Source organism: Bos mutus, chromosome 14 (assembly GCF_027580195.1).
Source record: "Bos mutus isolate GX-2022 chromosome 14, NWIPB_WYAK_1.1, whole genome shotgun sequence".
Lineage (NCBI taxonomy): Eukaryota > Metazoa > Chordata > Mammalia > Artiodactyla > Bovidae > Bos > Bos mutus.
The window spans coordinates 77,842,171-77,864,537 of NC_091630.1; the positions used below are offsets into that span (position 1 = coordinate 77,842,171).

At 43.1% G+C, this 22,367-nt stretch overlaps 1 protein-coding gene across 2 annotated transcripts in view; it reads left to right on the forward strand.

The window, feature by feature from the left end:
* The window catches only part of ADCY8 (adenylate cyclase 8), a 226,473-nt gene that overhangs the window by 53,435 nt on the left and 150,671 nt on the right, over positions 1–22,367 (forward strand). For both annotated transcript variants that reach the window (XM_005899997.2, XM_070382775.1), the window contains exon 3: positions 15,438–15,568. In XM_005899997.2, coding sequence (XP_005900059.2) covers positions 15,438–15,568 — 131 coding nt within the window. The remainder of the gene's footprint in view (positions 1–15,437; positions 15,569–22,367) is intronic.

Consider the following 22,367-nt stretch of genomic DNA (forward strand, 5'->3'; position numbering starts at 1 on the left):
TGCATGGGGAGGCAGAAGTGAAGCTTATCCACCGCTCTGCCCAGTGCAGAGCGCACTGCCTGCCTCTAACGCATTCCTTAGTGCATGTTTGCTAAATAACAGCTTGTCAGATGTGTGAATGGGTAGTGGATGATACTCCACAATAGATCATACAAAGTGTGAAAAAGCTTGTGACATGAGAGTCAGCCCAGGTGATCCACTGCACTCATGAAAAGGATAAACCCAGTTACATCCACACGCCCAGGTTCACATCCAGGCATTGCCACTTACTAGCTCTGTGCCCTTGGGACAACTACATAACATTTCTGTGCCTCAATTTTCACATCTGTGTAATGGCAGGAAGAAATGTTTCTACTTCATGAGTTGTGAGGATCAAATGAAATGATTCATGTACAGAGCTTGACACTTCATAAGTGCCCAGTAAGATCTATTGTTCATAGTAAGGTTATTGATATAATTGCTACTCTTTCTTAGGCATGTGCTTTATTCATTGAACTAATCCATTCCACAGAAAATAAAGTCCCCAGTCTACTAGAGACTGAATTGATTTTAAATAAGTATAGGGAGAAACTGATTGAGATGTTTGGAGTGTGAGAAGTTAAGAAAACTAAAGACAATTGAATTACACCTTATGTTGTAGGGAGTGCCTGCCTATATTTTTCTATTGAAATAATAAAAGGGAGAACTAATGAATGAATGAGTATTGCATGTATTTTTCAGGCGAGCTCTGATGGTTATGATATTTCATGCTTTTCAAATGTAAATGAGAAGTGTTTGATAATTGCTCTTCTCGGGAGCAGAAAATTGACCTGAGCTCAGAATTAAATATCAAAGTGAAAAGCAATGATTGAAGTCTTTAGCCAGTTGGTTTTATGGGGTCCAAAGACTGGTGTAGAGACCGTGTGCCCACATCTGACCTAGGCAGTTTCATGTTTGTGGGGGTGTGCAAGGACCACCAGCCCTATGGCCTTTGTCATGTCACACCCTCCAACCTTTGATTTGGTTCCTTTTTTGGAGCCCTGGCCTTGACAGTCATGGTTTTTTGAGATACAGCAGAAAGAGGATATGTGACTTGATGCCCTGCATTAATAGATCAGCTAGTCTTGAACAAATTCTCTTAGCCTCAGTTTCCTCACTGGGAAAATCATTTTACTAACTTCTGCCTTCGGGATTCTTCTGACTGTTTAGTGGGCAAGTACATGTGAAAGTAATTTTTAACTATACACACACTAGGGACGTGAGTTATTCTTTTTTATTATTTTTTAAAATGTCATTGAAGAAGATATACAAGCTCCTGATAATGATGCCAGCAAGGGGCAGGGGCTCCTTATTTGAATTTTAATCCATCTTTCAACCTCCAAGCTTTCTGTCCCAGTTGCTGTTAAAGTATGATGTTCTTGAGTAAAAGGCTTCCCTGGTGGCTCGGGGTAAAAAAATCCACCTGCCAATGCAGGAGACTTAGGAGACACGGGTTTGATCCCTGGGTTGGGAAGAGCCCCTGGTGGAGAGCTTGGCAACCTACTCCAGTTATTCTTGCCTGGAGAATCCCATGGACAGAGGATTCTGGTGGGCAACAGTCCATAGGGTCACAAAGAGTTGGTCACAACTGAGAATGCACTCACGTTCTTGAATAAACATGAAAAGCTCCTCTCTCTATCAAGATAAAACACAAATTCAATGTTTTTAAAATTTCAGTGGATGAGTGTTATAAAACATCTGTAATAATCTAAAAAGGTACCATAATCATAACAATTGAATTAGAAACTAAGAATTAACTACATCAGAGACACTATTCAAATAAGCTTCTAAGATACATGTGTGGCATAGTTTTAATCAGTTATCTATGGAAACAGCTGCATATTAATACTTGAGCTGGGGATACTGTGTTTTATTTGTTCACACACAGCCGCAGGCTCCAAAGTGTTGGCATCTTCCAATACTTATAATAAAGAAAGATGGTTTGCCTGCTCAGAAGCAGACTTTTGGTGACAATGATAAAGTTGAAGCTTTAGGGCTCCTCACTTATAAGGCCATTCTAAGGCCCTCCAAGGGGTCCTCTGAAGTTTGCAGTTACATTTTGTGATGTTTTTCTTTTTCTTAATGTATTGGGTAAATGTCAGCCATTTTTCTAAAAAATAATTGTATTCATTTTACTTTTGGCTGTGCCGGATCTTTGTTGCTGCACAAACTTTTCTCTAGTTGCAGTGAGGGGGGCTATTCTATTTGTGGTGTGGCGGCTTCTCACTGTGGTAACTTCTCTTGTCGTGAATTTTGGGCTCTAGGGTGCAAGGGTTTTAGTAGTTGTGGCTCCCGGGCTTTAAAGCACAGGCTCAGTATTTGTGGTGCATGGGCTTAGTTGCTCCGAGGTATGTGGGATCTTCCTGGATCGGGGGTAGAACCCGTGTCTCCTGCATTGGCAAATGGATTCTTGACTGTTGAGCCACCAGGGAAGGCCTTGTCATGTTTTTCTTAAATAGGATCCCTTCAACTTATTGGAGTCTCAGGACCCACAAGTCTGGATCAGCCCACTTGGAATCGATGGAAAATTCTCTGCCCACCACACCTACAAGGCTGAAGTCTTCACTTTGCAAATACCCAAGTGGTTCCCATCCAAGGACATGGATGCTAGTTTGGAAATGTGTGTGCTCTGCCACGTCCATCCAAATATTCTTGGAAAACAAAAACCAAAAACACCCATACCACTAAAAGTTTTTTCCACACGAGGATCTATCTGCAGTTGTCCAAAAGGTATATGTTTCTGTAGCCATTTAATTGAAGCAACATTTGGTAGCTTTTATACCATTGCTTCTCCTCATCTATGATAGCATGTTATTACAACAGACTGTGAAGTGACTATGGTCTGAAAGGAGTTTATCAGAATCGAGGGAAATGTTGCCTGCTGCTGCTGCTGCTGCTAAGTCGCTTCAGTCGTGTCCGACTCTGTGCGACCCCATAGACGGCAGCCCACCAGGCTCCCCCGTCCCTGGGATTCTCCAGGCAAGAATACGGGAGTGGGTTGCCATTTCCTTCTGCAATGCATGAAAGTGAAAAGTGAAAGTGAAGTCGCTCAGTCATGTCCAACTCCCAGCGACCCCATGGACTGCAGCCTACCAGGCTCCTCCATCCATGGGATTTTCTAGACAAGAGTACTGGAGTGGGGTGCCAAATGTCGCCTAGAGCTCTCCAAAGATGAGCCTCTGTGATTTCTGACTTTTTCAGTGTTAGAATTTCACTGGAAAATTTATTTCTTGGACGGCTCCTACTGTGTTCACAGGTGACTTAATCGATGCTGAGACTCAGAAAGACTTGGTTTAAGTTCCAGTTTTGCACCTTATTGACTGCATAAGCTTGGGCAAAGGCTGTAGCTCCCTTGGTTTTCCTATCTGTTAAATCGGCCATAATCCAACTCCGTTCGTGAAATTATTGAGAGACTTATTTGAAATAAATGTCCTGGTGTGACTGAGGGACAGGGACCACAGACCCCACTATCCCACCCCTCCTCAGGTCACTCCTGGTGTTCCCCAGAGGGCCAGGTTCCTGCTTCTCTGACGGCGCTTACTGAAATGAGCCATGAAGTGTTCCTGCACCTGCATTCCCCACCGGCTGTGCGTTCTCTGGGGCTGGAGTCTATTCAGCTCCAGGAAGACTTCAGGCATGACCCTGTTTATTGAAGGAAACTGAATTGAATAGTCAAATAGAGGCAAATAGGCATGCTCTTTTGGTGTGTAATAGAATATCAGAGTGACATGTGGTGTGTGTCATTTGCAAATATATAGTCAAGAGGACTTCTAGGGCAAGGCGTATCTAATTTCTAAAGTCCTGATGAATTTTATTTTTGTTAAAATGTGGATCTTTTTTTTTTAAAGTCTTTATTGAATCTGTTACAATATTGCTTCTGTTTTACATTTTAGTTTTTTGGCATGTGGCATCTTAGCTCCCCAACTAGGGATCGAACCCACATCTCCTGCATTGGAAGGTGAATTCCTAACCGCTGAACCACCAGAAAAGTCCCCTGATGAATTTTAGAAAGGGTTTTTGAGTGTTGATGAAATTATAAAATGCCTTCCTGCCACAAGAGGGCTTTCTTATCCCTTGGCCTTGAAGGTGGGTTAAATCCTCTCTTGGGACATCTATGTTTCTTTTCTAAACCTTGGGGACTAGCTTCCCACATGCTGTGAAGAGTGAGAATTAGGGAACCCCTGTTGCCACAGCTCTTAGTTCCAGACCAGTGCCACCTTTTCAGTCCCCCACTGGCAAAAATATGGACAATGGCCACCTTTCAAACAGCCGTAAATCTTGTGAGTAGATAGCGGAAGGCTGCTATTTCAAATCCCAGTATCTCCATAATCATAATTGCCAGCAACAACAACAACAAAAAAACAGAAGTAGATGAAAAATAGCTTCTGTCTAACCTCCAAATTCTAAGTCTTGTAGAAAAGCATCTAATTGTCAAAACCCAAATCAGATCCAGAATTGCAGGATTTGGGGAAATGTAGACACAAACTTTTCAGTCTCTAATTCAGAAAAGGATGTTTGTGGCCTTTTTATTTTTTTGACTGTAACTCTTAGTTTGTTTGTTTGTTTGTTTTTGGTAACTCCCAGTTTTAAAAATCACTTACTGCTCTCTTGTCCCCTACGGGCTAAAGATCAGGTTTCTTTCTTTTTTTTTTTTTAAATTGGAGTATAGTTGTTTTTCAACGTTGTGTTACTTTCTGCTGTACAGCAAAGTGAATCAGCTATATGTGTACATATATCCCCTCCCTCTTGAACCTCTCTCCCACCCTCCTCATCCTTCCCTTCTAAGTCATCACAGAGCACCAAGCGGAGGTGTCTGGATTATACAGCAGATTTCCACCAGCTCTCTGTTTCACACATTGTTGTTGTGCAGTCGCTAAGTCATATCTGCCCCTTGGCAACCCCATAGACTCTTCTCTGTCTTCCACTGTCTCTGGGACTTTACTAAAATTCATGTCCATTGAATCAGTGATGCTTATATATGTCATTGCTACTCTCCCAATTGTTCTAGCATTTAAGGGCCATCCCAAACTGTTTCCAGTGGAATTCTCAAGTCTCAGTTCTGACCAGTGCCTCTTCACCAAGAACCTAGCATACTGGTGAACTTTTCCATAAGCTTGCCATCTTCCATCTCTCCTCCACATCTTTGCCCATTGCCTGAATGTTTTCCTCTGATTCTGTCCAGCAAGCTCATTTTTTTTTTAAAGACACTATAATATCCAGCTGGAATGTTTCATCCTCAATAAAGCTTCTTTGTGAAGTAGGCAGAATGAGATTTAGTACCTGCTTTTATACCTGCTTTAGTACTTACTTCTATACCTGCTTTAGTACTTACTTCCATCTGATGGCTCAGATGGTGAAGGATCTGTAATGCAGAAGTCCCGGGTTCAACCCCTGAGTCAAGAAGACCCTTTGGAGAAGAGAATGGCAACCCACTCCAGTATTCTGGCCTGGAGCCTTCCATAGACAGAGCAGCCTAGTGGGCTACAGGCCATAGGATCACAAAGAGTTGGACATAACTTAGTGACTAACACTTCCTTCCACTTTATACCTGAAAACTCAGATTCAGAGACATTTAAGTAATTTGTCCAAGATCAGAAAATTAGTGAGCGCACGCCAAAAAAAATTTAGTTCTTCTGATTGTGATTTCTGACCTACATACCAACATCTTTTTATTGAAAATAGCACAATGCTTAATCGTGTTATCTGCGTCTGAGAAAAATAGTGAACTTTGTGGAAAAGAGCCTTTTAGCATTCTCTGAAAAGACCGAAATCCTCAAGCCTTAAGAAGTGCTTAAAAGATTTTCAAGAGAGGCTACTTAGCAGCAGGTTTAGTACCTAATGTCTTCTGGGCTAACAAATGTGTTCTTTATTCCTCACATCTGACTAAATGCCTTTAGGAGAACATAGCATCTCCCCGAGTGTCATATTGCCTTTGGTTTATCATTGCATTCCCAAAGGGCAAAAGAAAGTGCCTTCCTTTTTATTTCATCAAGTTATAGCGGTTGATACATCAGACTAGACCCTCAGCTAACGGTTGCCACGGATGTGCTGAGCCTCGGCCAGGGTGAGATGGATGACAGAGGTGTGCATTGCCACATCATGGATGGATCTACAGGTGTCCTATATGCCAAGTTCTCTGCTAAGCAATCGTCTTGGGAGTGAACAGGGGTATTTTATGGCTGACATTGTTTAAAACTGCCAATGAATGGTGATAATAAAAAGCGGAACAACCTTAATCCTTTTATTTACTTATTTGGTTGCTCTGCACAGCCTGTGGGATCATAGTTCCCTGACCGGGGATTGAACCTTGGCCCTCAGCAGTGAAAGTGCAGAGTCCTAACCACTGAACCCACCAGGAAGATCCCCTGTTATAATGATCACCCCATTAACGCCATAATCTTTGTCCTGATCCTGCACCGTGAGCATGAACTAGATGTTTGACCCAAGCAGAGCCCCTGAGCAAACATTTTACATCTTGAACTCTGCAAGAATTTTCTCAAAAATGACCAAAGGATAAGGACCAAGAGCTCCCAGTGGCTGAGAAGTCGGAGAGGAGGATGAAGCTGACCTTCAGGAGAAGAAGAAACCCAAGTTTTAGGGAAAGAGTCATGGGTCTCTGGGTCTTTTTGTTTCCAAAGTCCAGGTTTTGCCCCTAGATTCCTTAAGACATCAGGATAGTTATGATAAAGCCTGATTTTGCTTCAGCTGTGTCAACTAGGATATCTGTCTCTTTATCACCAAAGGAATCAGATAATATAGCCACTTCCTCACTAAGCCTGTGTTGGTTTCTGGAGGTGGAAAAAAACATCCTTTTTGCTCCCAAATGCTTCCCAGTTTAGGGAGGGTGCTGTGCTACGCTAAGTCGTTTCAGTCATGTCCAACTCTTTGCAAACCTGTGTATGGACTGTAGCCTTCCAGGCTCCTCTGTCCATGGAAGTCTCCAGACAAGAATACTGGAGTGGGTTGCTGTGTCCTCCTCCAGGGGATCTTCCCGAACCAGGGATCGAACCCTCGTCTCTTACATTTCCTGCATTCGCAGGAGGGTTCTTCACCACTAGTGACGCCCAGGGAGCCCTTAGGGAGGGTGACAGACACCCAATTAAGAATTGTAAAATCCCTTTAGCTGAAGTCATCTGGATGGGAGGCTGCTCGGTAAATTGAAAAAGTAAGTTGAAATGGGAGCTTATGGGAACTCAATTTAAATATTTTATTTGTAATTTAAACATAGAATAAGTTCATTATCTGGTCTCTTAAAATAAAGCCAAGGTATTTTTCAAGCAGAAGTCTGTTTTTTCTTACAGAGACCACAGCTACTAATGCATCAGTCAAATTTTCTAGCTCTTTAAAATGGAGCCACATGTTTAAAAGTACTCTCAAAATTATCAGAGTGATTTCTGGATTTTTATTCTTTTTCCCATAAATGTGAATGGCTGGCTTGCTGACATCTAGTTTGGGTGCAGTGTTCTAGCTACGCAATATTGCCCAGTCTTTCCAAAGTGTTCAATTCCATGTTTATATAAACAGCACCCTGTATTCTTACTCCATATTTTTATTTACCATTCATTACCTCTAGAATATTATCTCGGCAAAGGTGACTACCGTGTCTGGTTTTGCCTACTGCCTAGTCTCCAAGCCCAGCCCTGCACCTGTCACATAGCACCTACACCTTGACATGAGAAACAAGTGAATAAACGGATGAATTATAATCTAAGTGTCAAAGGAAAAAGAAATGGGCTTGAATCTTACTATGCACTTACCAACTGTGTGACTCTGAACTGCTTCATTTGGCTTAAATTCTTTAAATCTCAACATCTTATATATATCAATAAAATGCAATGAAGATAGTAACACACTGTCAATTAAAAAATAGTCACAACCTGGAAATTGAGAGTTATTTTGTATTTGGTATTTGTATTTGGTATTTGTATTTTGTATTTGGAATTCTCAGGACTTCAAGCCCAGGAGACAGCATCTCAAGTGACCCCGAGAGAACTGTTGCGAGGAGGCGGGTGGGGAGGAATCAGGTTAGATAGAAGTTTGCAGCAAAAGGCAGGTAGTCTTAACATCAAAAGGTTATTGTTAATTAAGGAAAATCAGGTATCTCAAATTGAGGACTTTGGTGCTCTTCACTTTCACTTTTCACTTTCATTCATTGGAGAAGAAAATGGCAACCCACTCCAGTATTCTTGCCTGGAGAATCCCAGGGACAGAGGAGCCTAATGGGCTGCTGTCTATGGGGTCGCACAGAGTTGGACACGACTGAAGCGACTTAGCAGCAGCAGTAGCAGCAGTATGTATGGGAAAATGCCAGTGTCTGGGCTCACTGAAATCATTCCTTTCATATGCATCTCAGATGTCTGGGCCAGCATCCTGCTTCTTGGTTTATTTATATCCCTAGTTCCTCATTCACTGTAGGGAGGACGCAGAAAATGGATCACAGGCATTGTCTTCCCTTTTGGGTGCTCTCTGGGCTCAGAGATTCACATTTGGAGGCCGGAAATCCCTGATGGCTGTCACATCCTTGTTTATTGATAAGAGCAAATACTCCATTTCACATGACTATGGGCTAACAGGTGGCTCTCCTGGTAAAGGACACACCTGTCAATGCAAGAGATTTTAAGAGACAGGAGTTCAATTCCTGGGTCAGGAAGAATCCCCTGAAGGAGGGCATGGCAACCCACTCCACCATTCTTGCCTGGAGAAACCCTTGGACAGAGGAGCCTGATGGGCTATGGTACATGGGGTCGCAAAAAGTTGGACACAACTGAAGTGGCTTAGCATGCATGCATGGTTAATGTGAAGTTTTGATTAGATACTGAATGCAAAGCACTTGGCTTGCTACACAATGAGCGATCACTTTAAAATAAAATATTATGGGGGACTTCCCTGGTGGGCCAGTGTCTGGGACTCCAAGCTCCCAATCCAGGGTCCCTGGGTTCAGTCCCTAGTCAGGAAGTTGGATCCCTCACGCCGCAAGTAGGAGTTCACACACCTTGACTAGGAATTTGCCTGCTGCCACTAAAGACCCCACATGCTGCAGCTAAGACACAGCGCAAACAAATAAATAAACATTTTTTTTTAAGATATTATCTATAACCCCAGGATAAGCCTCTCGCCAGAGCCTGGACCTATACTGCAGTTGACCTTGCTTGGCCTACGGTACAGAGAGTATTGGGAGGTCTCCGGTTTGCGAGGTTAGAATGGTGAGTTCTTCCCAAAGCCATTCAGAAGCATAGGTGCAAGCAAGCTCGGAAGTACTGCCTGCCTAGAGGACTGCCCTGCTTTCTTTCTCTCCTCCAGGACAAGCATTTGCATAAAATGAGGGTGCTGACTCCCTCATTGTTTTCACCTTGACTTCCCCCTCCGGGTGTGCTGTAGCAATAGATGCCCCTGAAGCCATTTTGCTGACTGGAATAGAGCCAGTTAGATGAGAGGCAAGTCCAGGCAGGAGCCACTGAGGCCCTTGAAATCCACCCGGGGGCCCCTTTTCATGCAAATGACAAAAACCAGGGAGAGAAAGTCGTGCAGAATGTGAGTACAAAGGCCGCCCTGGGTATAGGGTACAGTCTGGCTACAGGAGAGAGTCTTGTACCTCTGATCTCCAAAGCCAGAAAATCTGATATTCTACCTCAGTAAGACTTGGGAATTGTATTAAGGGGCAAACTTTCCCATTTTTTTTTTCAGACTGTGTTTTCAGGGGATTTGAATGATGTTTCTCAAGCAGCTAGCAAATCTGAGGGAAGCAGAAGTGTTGAAAATGGGCTTTTATAAGCAGACTCCAGGCAATTTCCCATCGTCTGGAAGAAAATGCCTTACAGGGTGGGGAGCTGGGGCAGTTGGCAGTAGCCAGACTAGCCGCTGCTGCTGCTGCTAAGTCACTTCAGTCGTGTCCGACTCTGTGCGACCCCATAGACGGCAGCCCACCAGGCTCCCCCGTCCCTGGGATTCTCCAGGCAAGAACACTGGAGTGGGTTGCCATTTCCTTCTCCAACGCATGAAAGTGAAAAGTGAAAGTGAAGTCTCTCAGTCGTGTCTGACTCTTAGTGACCCCATGGACTGCAGCCTACCAGGTTCCTCTGTCCATGGGATTTCCCAGGCAAGAGTACTGGAGTGGGTTGCCATTGCCTTCTCCAGCCAGACTAGCTAGAGGCTGGCAAACCTGGGTGCTGGAGAATTTTGCTATTAAAATTTTATTTTGAAAATCTCCCATAAAGATGTTGAACTTTATGAAATATATCTTCAGAATTAATGGGGACAATATTATGATTATTCCCTGTTGATTATTAAAAGGTATTTAATGTTAAATTCTTGTGTTTCTGGAATTGTAAAACAAAGGAAACAAACGAAAAATCTATTTCTGTTTGCAAACAAGGTGCATCTACCTCCTAAATAATATCTGTTGTTCTGTTCACCAGTGTCCCAGAACTAATAGTCAGAAAATAAAACATGAAATGGTTTGGTCATAAAAAGCTCTTCTGTATGATAATTTGTAATAAGTTTAAATTTTTTAGTCATCTGGGAACACACTGAAATTAAAATGTTTTCTAAAAATAAAAAAATAAAAGTCTCCCATAAAGTGTCTATCCCATACTTGAAGACTGAATGTGCACTGCCACTTAAAGAATCTATTTAATAATTAGTTAAATAGATTTAATTAAATTAATTAAATAGTCCATGCCAGGGACTGTGATGGCCATGGAAATAGATGCAGTCATGAGCTGAACACAGTCTCTGCCATCTCTCTATTCACTCATTTGTTTAGGAAATATTTCTTTAGTACCTACAGTTTTGAGGCTCTGAGTGCCCCTCAAAGCCATGATGAGGACCGACTCCCATCCAGCAGCAATTACCTGAACTGGATCACAAGTACCTGGAAACTGACAGATAGCATAATAAGCATGAAATGGACATCAGGCAGGGGCGTTTGCAGGAAGCAGGCTTCTCAGCCCCACAATGGGACAGCTTTCCCAAGAGGAAAAACCTCATCATGTGAAGCTCTGTGGACACTTCATTGATAAAGCCCTTCATATGAGAGGAGGGCTAAATAGAGCAAAGAGGAAGCAGGTGGGAATTAACTCCAGCACTTGCCGTATTTTATTTCATTGAATTTTCATTGCAGCCTTGTGAAGTAGGTGATATTATCACTATTTCCCAAATCAGGGAACTAAGTCTCAGAGAGAGGATGTAGTTCACCTAGTGCTACCTTATTATTGAGGATGAAGGCAGGATCTGAACTCCAGTCAGACTTAGAACCTGAGGCTTTCCCCATCTCACCAAGAATCCCATCCAGGAAAAGCGTGGCAAAGGATTGCGTCCTGGCTTTGCCATGTGGTAACTGTTCAGGTCATGCAAGTGATTTGACTTGATTCAGTCTGTCGGCTAAGTGAAGCTAATTATTTGTGCCTGCTTCTTTTCAAGGTTTTGTGAGGAACAAATGAAAGAATGAATGGTGAAAATACTTAGGATCCATAAATATCTATGAAGATATGAGAAACTATGATGATTAAAATGCACCTGTCTTAGGGGGAGGGGTTGGGGGAGGCATGGAGTGGGTGGTTGGTGTCAGCAGATATAAGCTGTTATAGGTTGAACAGATAAACAGCCAGGTCCTACTGTTTGAACAGAGAACTATATTCAATATCCTATGATAAACCATAATGGAAAAGAGTATTTAAAAAGAATGTATATATATATGTTTGTGTAACTGAATCACTTTGGTGTACAGCAGAAATTAATGCACAATTAGCATTGTCAATCAACTATACTTAAATTTTGAAAATTAATAATAATAATAAAATGTATCTGTCTTAAACTCCTTTCCATACTAGAGCAAATTATAGAAAAAGAAAGAAGCAGATCCTTGCCTAGTTCCCACAGCACAAGATCTTTTTAGGATTTAGTTCATGTTGCTAGTCAATGGGTTGTTTTGTTTTTATCTACCGTGTTGGTCACATGGTAAAACATTTTTCTGACAAGTGTTGGGTTCCTATTTTCAGGCTATATGTGTCTGGTTTCCTTTCCTCTTGAGGAAGAGTTGATGTCTTCTGAGCCTGATTCCTCTCCCATGTTCCCCATTTCAGGGAATGTAGCACATGCTTCCCATTAACCAAACTCAAAAACCTAGGTATCACCATGGTTACAGCCTCTTTCTCTCCTGCCATCCCTCTGGTTGCCAGTCCTGTAGACTGTATCTCCCCACCACCTCTCACCTGGTCTCCGTGCCCACACCCTTGGCCCCTTCTGACAATTCATTCTCCAAACCACAGCCAAGGATGTTCTTTTAAAATATCAATCAGATTTCCCAGCGGTCAACCACTTGTAAAAGAATGAAACTAGAACACTTTCTAACACCATATACAAAAATAAACTCAAAATGGATTAAAGATCTCAACGTAAGACCAGAAACTATAAAACTCCTAGAGGAGAACATAGGCAAAACACTCTCTGACATACATCACAGCAGGATCCTCTATGACCCACCTCCCAGAATATTGGAAATAAAAGCAAAAATAAATAAATGGGACCTAATTAAACTTAAAAGCTTCTGCACATCAAAGGAAACTATTAGCAAGGTGAAAAGACAGCCTTCAGAATGGGAGAAAATAATAGCAAATGAAGCAACCGACAAACAACTAATCTCAAAAATATACAAGCAACTCCTCCAGCTAAACTCCAGAAAAATAAATGACCCAATCAAAAAATGGGCCAAAGATCTAAATAGACATTTCTCCAAAGAAGACATACAGATGGCTAACAAACACATGAAAAGATGCTCAACATCACTCATTATCAGAGAAATGCAAATCAAAACCACTATGAGATACCATTTCACACCAGTCAGAATGGCTGCAATCCAAAAGTCTACAAATAATAAATGCTGGAGAGGGTGTGGAGAAAAGGGAACCCTCTTACACTGTTGGTGGGAATGCAAACTAGTACAGCCACTATGGAGAAGAGTGTGGAGATTCCTTTAAAAACTGGAAATAGAACTGCCTTATGATCCAGCAATCCCACTGCTGGGCATACACACTGAGGAAACCAGAAGGAAAGAGACACGTGTACCCCAATGTTCATTGCAGCACTGTTTATAATAGCCAGGACATGGAAGCAACCTAGATGTCCATCAGCAGATGAATGGATAAGAAAGCAGTGGTACATATACACAATGGAGTATTACTCAGCCATTAAAAAGAATACATTTGAATCAGTTCTAATGAGGTGGATGAAACTGGAGCCTATTATACAGAGTGAAGTAAGCCAGAAGGACAAACACCAATACAGTATACTAACGCATATATATGGAATTTAGAAAGATGGTAACGATAACCCTGTATACGAGACAGCAAAAGAGACACTGATGTATAGAACAGGCTTATGGACTCTGTGGGAGAGGGAGAGGGTGGCAAGATTTGGGAGAATGGCATTGAAACATGTGAAATGTCATGTATGAAATGAGATGCCAGTCCAGGTTCAATGCACGATGCTGGATACTTGGGGCTGGTGCACTGGGACGACCCAGAGGGATGGTATGGGGAGGGAGGAGGGAGGAGGGTTCAGGATGGGGAACACATGTATAATTTTTTTTTAATTAAAAAAAAAAATAAATAAAGGTTTGAGGATGAAAATAAATAAATAAAATAAAATAAAATAAAATATTTACATGAAATCATTAAAAGCTATGATGTTAAAAACAAACAAACAAAAAATATCAATCAGCTTATGTCATTGCTCTGCTTAGTAGCATGCAGTGGCTTCCGGTTTTAGTTGGAATTAAATGCTAACATCTTAGGCAGGCCTGACACATTTGTCTACACCTCCAACTTCACTGCATATCACCACACTCCTCTCTTACCACCCTCCGGCCACACCATTTCTCTCCATTGGCCTCAGGACATTTGCACTCACTGTGTCCTCTTCCTGGGGCTCTCTTCTTACACTACACAAGGCTGGCTCATTCCAAACTTTCAGAAAGTCATTTACATGTCAGTTCCTCAGGAAGGTCATTCCTGACCCCCAGTTTGGATCATGTCGTCAACCATCATAATCTCTGATCATGACCTGCTCTTCTTGGCATTTGTTACACATTAACGTGTGTGGGCATGTTTGGGTGTGTTGTATTCAATGTCTGTATCTCCTTTTAGAATGTAAGCTTCACAACAGTAGGGCTCTCATCCATTTGGTTCACCACCATCTACCAACACTCAGCATGGCGCCCAGAAAATAACAAGGACTCAGTAGACATTTGTCATGTTCCTAGAATGGTAGAAAATCAATAGTTCCTCAAGAAGTTCAGCCAAGAGCCCCATGACTTCTACATGCTTCATCCACCCTTCTGAGACCCAGTGATCAGTTTAACAAGACTGTCCCTTGTTGACTGGAAAAAAATTGCACAAACTAAAAGCTGATAGTTACTGTTAGGTAGTTAGAATAGGAAAAGGATGGCTTTTTCCACCACCAGAATGGCGATGGCTAAAAGACAAGGAAGGGAAAAGACTGCGAAAATAGAACAAAGGAATGTCCGAGGACCTGAGTGGGACCTCAGGTAGAACAAACAGCAGTCCTGGTTAGCCCAGTTTACATAGGGCAGGCCCAGGGGGAGGAAAAGAACATATAAAGGAGGAGCCAAAGGGCCCGGGGTCTCTCTGTGTGTGCGCATGTACACACCTCTCTCTGTCTCTCTTTCTCTCTCTTTCTCTGTTTTCTCTTTCGTCTTTTGGGTCAGCATACACTCATGTCTCGAGGATGTATTTTCCTTTTATTTTCTAAATAAAACTGAGCTATAACACGGAGCTGTAACACTGTCCGAGAGCTGTGACGTGCCGAGGGCTTTAACGTCCGTCGCTTCAAATTTTTGTTGTGACGAGACAGAACCGAGGAAATTTACCCACTCCCCTAACAGTTGTGTTTTATTCAGCAGACTTTCTGAGGATTTCAAGCCTGGAACACAGCATCTCAGACATGCTGAGAAAACTGTCTAAGAGGCAAGGGCGGAAGGGGGAGCCAGGATATATAAGAGTTTTTGCAACAAAAGACCAGGTAGTTGGAACATCAAAGGAGTACTGTTAACAAAAGAAAATCAAACATCTCTCCTTAAGGAATTTGGCGCTTTTCTATGTAAGGGAAGATATGAGCATCTGGGCTCATTGAAATCATGCTTTTGATATGCAGCTCCGCTCTCTGGGACAAGTATCATGTGTTTCCTCATCGGAGTTTCCTCAGGGTGCGTGGTCCAGGGTAGCTGCAGCCACTGGACTGCTAGATGGGCTTGGCAGTGGGCGGCTCCTTTGTCTCCATCCTGAGTTCCCTCAGGGCTCACCGTCAGGGCAGCTGTAATCTCATGGCTTGATGGCTCTAATGTCCTTTGCTTACTGATAGAGCAGCAATACTTTAGTTCTCACCCTTGTGTTGGTTTGTCCCAGGAGCGACTTGTGCTGTCCGTGCTTCCTCGTTTTGTTGTCCTGGAGATGATCAATGACATGACCAACGTGGAAGACGAGCACCTACAGCATCAGTTCCACCGGATCTACATCCATCGCTACGAGAATGTCAGGTGAGCAACAAGACCCCCACCTCCGTCTCTGCCCTGGCTGCTCTCACCTCACCGCCATGATTTCTGTCTGCCTAAATGTCAGCGCCTTTCTTCATGTGATTGATTAACTCATTAACTAGTGATTATTCATCAGAGAGTTTAACACTTCCAAATTGAGCCTCCAGAAGAATGTCAGAGAAATGCAGTTATATTTGCTAATCAACCTCTTGCCTGGCTCCCCTGCAGCAGGCTTGCCTGCCTTTACATTTTGAGTAGGAAAGACAAGAGCTTTTTATACTTTTATAGGAAAAAATGATTCCAGAATATGATCTGGAGGCTTCAGGGGCGATTACACATGTCCCTTCTTTATATTTCTTATGCATGCTAAGTCACGTCCATTGTGTAGATTCCTATCTATGCCCTGACTTGTCTGGAACAAGCCCATCTACCTTGGCAGACAAGGGTCAAGTCATGAGGGGCTGTGAACGTCCCATTCAGGGCTCCCTCCTGAGCTGAGCTGTAGTCCTGGTTCCTCCTCATCAATGCTCATCACCACTTTTTCGAACTGTGGCGAATTTATGAGATACACTAAAGTATTAGAACCTCACATACACCAAGCAAGGCTTGAGCATGTTCCCATAGGCTGTTTTATAACAACAAAAAATGGGTCTTTTGATTCCCCATTCAGATCAGCACACTGAGGCTTCATCAGGTCAAGGGACTTCCTTAATACACACAGCTCTTGCTGAGCGACCTACAGAGATTTGGTTGTTTAGTCATTAAGTTGTGTCTGACTCTTTGCAACTCCATGGACTGTAGCCCACCAGGCTCCTCTGTTCATAGGATTCTCTAGGCAAGAATACTGGAGTGGGTAGCCTTTCTCTTCTCCAGGGGATCTTCCCCACCAAGGGATTGAACTTGGGTCTCCCACATTGCAGGTGGATTCTTTACCATCTATGCCACCAGGGAAGTCCCATAATGTCTTTAAAACAATACAAAAAAGGATTACAGCTTATTTTTGTTTTGCAAATATATTTTTGGCCACCCACTCATCCATCCATCCACCCAACCATCTATTATTGCTTCACCCATCCATCCATCCATCAGTGCCTCCTCTCTGCCAGACGATATAGTATGTAGTGAAAATCAGAGGGGCGGGGTTGGGGGCTCCTTAATGAGGCAGTGAAAAAGTGAAAGTGATTGTAACTCAGTCATGTCCGACTCTTTGCATGAGTCGGACTGTAGCCCATGAACTACATGAACCCCGGACTGTAGCCCACCAGGCTTCTCTGCCCATGAAATTCTCCAGGCAAGAATACTGGAGTGCCCTCCCAAAGGAATGGTAGCCATTCCCTTCTCCAAGGATCTTCCCAACCCATAGATGGAAGCAGTATCTATTGTATCACAGGTGGATTTTTTACTGTCTGAGCCACCAGGGAAGCCCTTTAATGAGGCAGACCAGTTTAGAATTCCAGTTCTCACTCTTCCTTGTGTATGACTGTGGGCAATTTACATACCTGTATCTCAGGATCTTCCTCTATAAACTGGGCATTTTAACAGCCACCTTATAGTGGTTTATACAGATTATGTCCGTGAAGATATATACAAAGCGAAGGATGGGTATAAGCGTATCATAGAGCATTAAGCATATTGTAGATTGTTTCAGACATTTTAATGGTTGCAAGCAAAAAAAAATCCAACCCCGTTAAAGTCCACGAGCTGAAAAATTTGTAAAACAGCATCACTTATAAATGTGGAGCAGTATTTGTTGGTTTTAAGGTCTTATTTTTTATAACTCAAAATAAGCAAAAAATAGTTTCTCTTTTCCTTGGTTCATACAAAGTTTACTTATGGACATATTTATGAAAATTTTGTATAGGATATTTAATATCTTAGTAATATTTTACAATTTAAAATTCTTAAACATTTATTAGTAATTGGTTTTCTAAGTCATTATAGCAAATGAATAAAAGATAAATCAAGTCAATTTTTATTCTCTGAATTGAAATAAATGAAAACTGATGCTTTTTTAAAAAAAAATAAAGAATCCAACCCTGGCTGTTGTAAAAGAAATGTAGTGAAAGGCTACGTGGTGGCTCCCAGAGTCACTGCGGAAGGATGGAGAGGCAGGCTCAGGAAATGGGCCAGAATGAAGTTGAAAGCACAGCCAACGTCACAGCAGGGCACCGGGCCAGTAAGGACACTGGCTGCTTCCTCTGTTCCTGAAGAAGCCATTCCCTGTGCTACTAGCCCTGTCCCAGACTCCACCCCTGCACACAGCATTCCTCCTGCAGCCCCAGAGTCTGGATTTGGCTGCCTCTGACCGCCCCCTGACCCTGCCTCTTTGCATCTCAAGTTAAGCAAGCCTGAGGCACGCGTATGTGTCCAATTGGCTGAGCCCCAGTCATTCCCCACAAGCAATGAAGAAGCAAACAATCTAACTTTTCAGCTTGTCCAGTAAAATTGTGTCTCCCTCCCAGCAAATATCATAGGGTGGGAATTTCCCAAGCACTGAGGGAAATCTATAGGTTGACCAGCTCTAAAAATCACTGGTGTACCCTCTTAGTTCCTTTCCTCCTAACTTTGGTAGAACCAAAGAACAACTTTTCCTTCTTACCAGCATCCCTGGGTGTTTTTCTGGTGTGCCAGGGCTCGTGTGAAAGTAAGTCTGGCAGAAAGCTTGGTTCTACCACCACCCTTTAGAGGGTGTTTAAATATGGGTCATTGAGATTCTCAACCAAGAATTGAGATACACTGGTTTAGATGCTTGAGTTTGCAAAGAGTCCCTTGTTAAACAGCATCTCTAAAAAAAGATACAATCCAGATCAAGGAACTGGTCCCACAGTCAATGGGAACCCATCAATACCAGTTGCAGAACAGGCTCAGGGCAGTACCAATAACTATAATCCAGTATGAGGTTCTATTATTAAAATAAGCAAAGGATTCTGTTGCTGCTGCTGCTAAGTCGCTTCAGTCGTGTCCGACTCTGCAACCCCATAGACGGCAGCTCACCAGGCTGCCCCGTCCCTGGGATTCTCCAGGCAAGAACACTGGAGTGGGTTGCCATTTCCTTCTCCAATGCATGAAAGTGAAAAGTGAAAGTGAAGTCGCTCAGTCGTGTCCAACTCCCAGCAACCCCATGGACTGCAGCCTTCCAGGCTCCTCCATCCATGGGATTTTCCAGGCAAGAGCTAAGAGACCATAAAAAGAAGGCCTGGAGTGGGGATGGAGGTGGGTAGAGAAACATTCCTAGATAAGATGATTCTTATTTGCTTCTTTGAAGTTGAGTCAGCCAAATGAAAAAAAACAAGGAAAGGAATCCTGGACAGAGGAATCAGCACAAGTAAAGGCAGAACAATGAGATATAAATATGAAAAATACAAAACATATAATAAATATTTGATATATATGACATTAAGTATGTATTGACATAGCATAATGATTTATGTATAAGCATGCATGCGTACGTGCTCAGTCACTTTAGTTGTGTCTGACTCTCTGTGACCCCATGGAGTGTAACTTGCCAGGCTTCTCTGTCCATGGGATTCTTCAGGCAAGAATACCGAAGTGGGTTGCCATGACCTCCTTCAAGGGAACATCCCAACCCAGGGATCAAACCCATGTCTCTTGTATCTCCTGCATTGGCAGGCAAGTTCTTTAGCATTAGCGCCATCTGGGAAGCCCAAGTATAAGTATCAGATCAGATCAGATCAGTCGCTCAGTCATGTCCGACTCTTTGCGACCCCATGAATCGCAGCACGCCAGGCCTCCCTGTCCATCACCAACTCCCGGAGTTCACCCAGATTCACGTCCATCGAGTCAGTGATGCCATCCAGCCATCTCATCCTCTATCGTCCCCTTCTCCTCCTGCCCCCAATCCCTCCCAGCATCAGAGTCTTTGCCAATGAGTCAACTCTTCACATGACGTGGCCAAAGTACTGGGGTTTCAGCTTTAGCATCATTCCTTCCAAAGAAATCCCAGGGCTGATCTCCTTCAGAATGGACTGGTTGGAACTCCTTGCAGTCCAAGAGATTCTCAAGAGTCTTCTCCAACACCACAGTTCAAAAGCATCAATTCTTCAGTGCTCAGCCTTCTTCACAGTCCAACTCTCACATCCACACATGACCACAGGAAAAACCATAGCCTTGACTAGACGAACCTTAGTTGGCAAAGTAATGTCTCTGCTTTTGAATATGCTATCTAGGTTGGTCATAACTTTCCTTCCAAGGAGTAAGCATCTTTTAATTTCATGGCTGCGGTCACCATCTGCAGTGATTTTGGAGCCCAAAAAAATAAAGTCTGACACTGTTTCCACTGTTTCCCCATCTATTTCCCATGAAGTGGTGGGACCAGATGCCATGATCTTCGTTTTCTGAATGTTGAGCTTTAAGCCCACTTTTTCACTCTCCTCTTTCACTTTCATCAAGAGGCTTTTTAGTTCCTCTTCACTTTCTGCCATAAGGGTGGTGTCATCTGCATATCTGAGGTTATTGATATTTCTCCCAGCAATCTTGATTCCAGCTTGTGTTTCTTCCAGTCCAGCATTTCTCATTATGTATAAGTATAATGATATGTAATTTAATGAAGTATAACTGTAATGAAATATGGTGTATTATAAAATAGGTATATGACAAATTACAAAAGTTCCTGTCACCATGGAGAAAGAGGAGAGAAAGAAATTACCCTAAAAATATATAGAAGTAAATATTTATAAGTTAAAATATAAAGAAGCCTACATGCCCATATGAACATACTTGGGAGCTTTAAGTTCAATAAGTAACACGTTTGGGGTTCCTTCTGCATTAATCAATTTCCAGGACTTCCCTTAGTGGAGGACAACTAAAGTTACTTCTGCTCTCTGCACCTCGCCCATTTATTTTCAGCCATTGAACTGAGCTTTTGTGCTCCAGATTCCTTTCCAGAACTTGGAGCCACACTAAATTAAGATTGAGTTTGCTGCCCTGCATTCTCCAGCAGCCTGAGCTCGTGGTGAAGGAGCCGTTTCTAATGGGAGAAAAATGTGCAAAGATCCTGGCAGCTGGAGGCGCCCCTCCCTGCTGTTCATAGAGGCATTGATGGTCAGATGCCCACAGCCCCGCAGGTCCTGGGAAGATGCTCTCAATGTGGGACAGTGAAGCCTCTCCTGCCCGCACAACAAGGCTACTGAAAACTAAAATAGGACCGGAGATTCAAAAATAAAAAAGCAGAGGAGGACAGCCTTACCCCGGCTCCCAGACCACACCCAGTGCAGGCAGGTGGCATTTTTGAAAGGTAGTTCTCATTCTGTCCCTCTCTTCCAGGCAACCCACCTGGATCATTCTTTCTTCTCAGTTGCTTTTATGTCGTTTTTATGTTGTGACCTTTCCCTAAAAATAGTCTGCTCTAAATGTCCAGCTCAGTTATATTTCATACAGCTCATTGCATCCTGTCCTGATAAGGAGTGGTAAGAGGAGCCATGCTTGGGGACATGAGTGTCCCAGGGTGGACTGCATCGAGCAGCTCCGGGTTTGCATGCATCCCAGAGCACTTCCTATGAGGCACATCTCTGGTATCATTTTGTCTTTCTGTACCTCCGTTTCCCTAATTCAAAAGCCTAGCTGCTTGAAATGGACAAAACATTTGGACTGTCAAGTCGATTTCAGCTATAAACATCTGAGACTTCACCAGCTTTGTTCTGGAGCTCCACCTGGCTACTCGGCTTTTTATGGCAAACCATTTGGGCTTCCAGTCCCATCTGTCCAGTTCTATTTCTCTTCCCTTACTCCCCATATATTTAAGACTCTTCTTGTGCTAGTTAGGGTAATGCTCTAACAAATAACCTCTCATTTTCAGTGATATAAATTCAGTATAATTTGTCCACACAGTTTCCTCCTGGCTTATATACCCTGGTCAGTGGGTGATTCAGGGATAAAGGCCCCTACATTTCATATGGGTGTCAATGTTCTCACCACTCTGTTCTTGGAAAGAAAAGGCATACCTGCTTTTATAACACTCGGCCCAGAAATGGCACTTATCAGTCTGCTCAGATTCCATTGATGGGACCTGATTACATGACCCCACCCTGATACAAGAGGGCCAGAGCCCTGCTAGTGGCCTTTGCTAGTGACCGGGAGGTGTGGATTTGGTGGACAGTTAGCTTTTTGCCCGAGCTCCCTAGCTCCCTTCCTCTTGCAACCCGACCCCATAGCATGTACATTTGCACATATGCTCACATAACTCAGTCCACTCAATTTCTTGATTGGCTGCTTCTTCCCAGCCAGGCTTGTCAAAGTGGGCAATCATCGCTTTGAAGCTGAATCCAGCCTCTGTACTCAGACACTGAATTAATTCTTGGAGACAGAATTTTGGGTGAAGTAGAAAATAATTGCTTTATTGCTTTGTCAAGCCGTGGGCCACAGTGGGCTACTGCCCTCAAAACAGTGTGTGCTGACCTGGAGCGGGCAGTGAGGAGTCTTATAGCTCAAAGAGGGTGTGATCAGCTTATGGATACTCTTCTGATCCACTGGTAGGGAGGTAAGTGGACGTGAGCATCATCAACCTTCTGGTTTCAACCAGTCTGGGGTCTCCGTGCTTGTGGGCAGCATACTGTTAACTTCTACATGGTGGGGGCTTCAGTATAGGGAAACAGCTCAAAGATATTGTTGTGTGTATCCCCTGAGGGGGAACCAGGACCCTGCCCCAAGGCTGCACTACTGTTTCTTAACTGCTCCTCCCTGGTCTTTGCATCCCATCCCTTCCCCAATTAGTAATTGTTTGAGCCTGCCCTTTAGAACTCAGGGAAAGTCACTGAGGCTGAATGGACCCTATTTTGTGTAATCA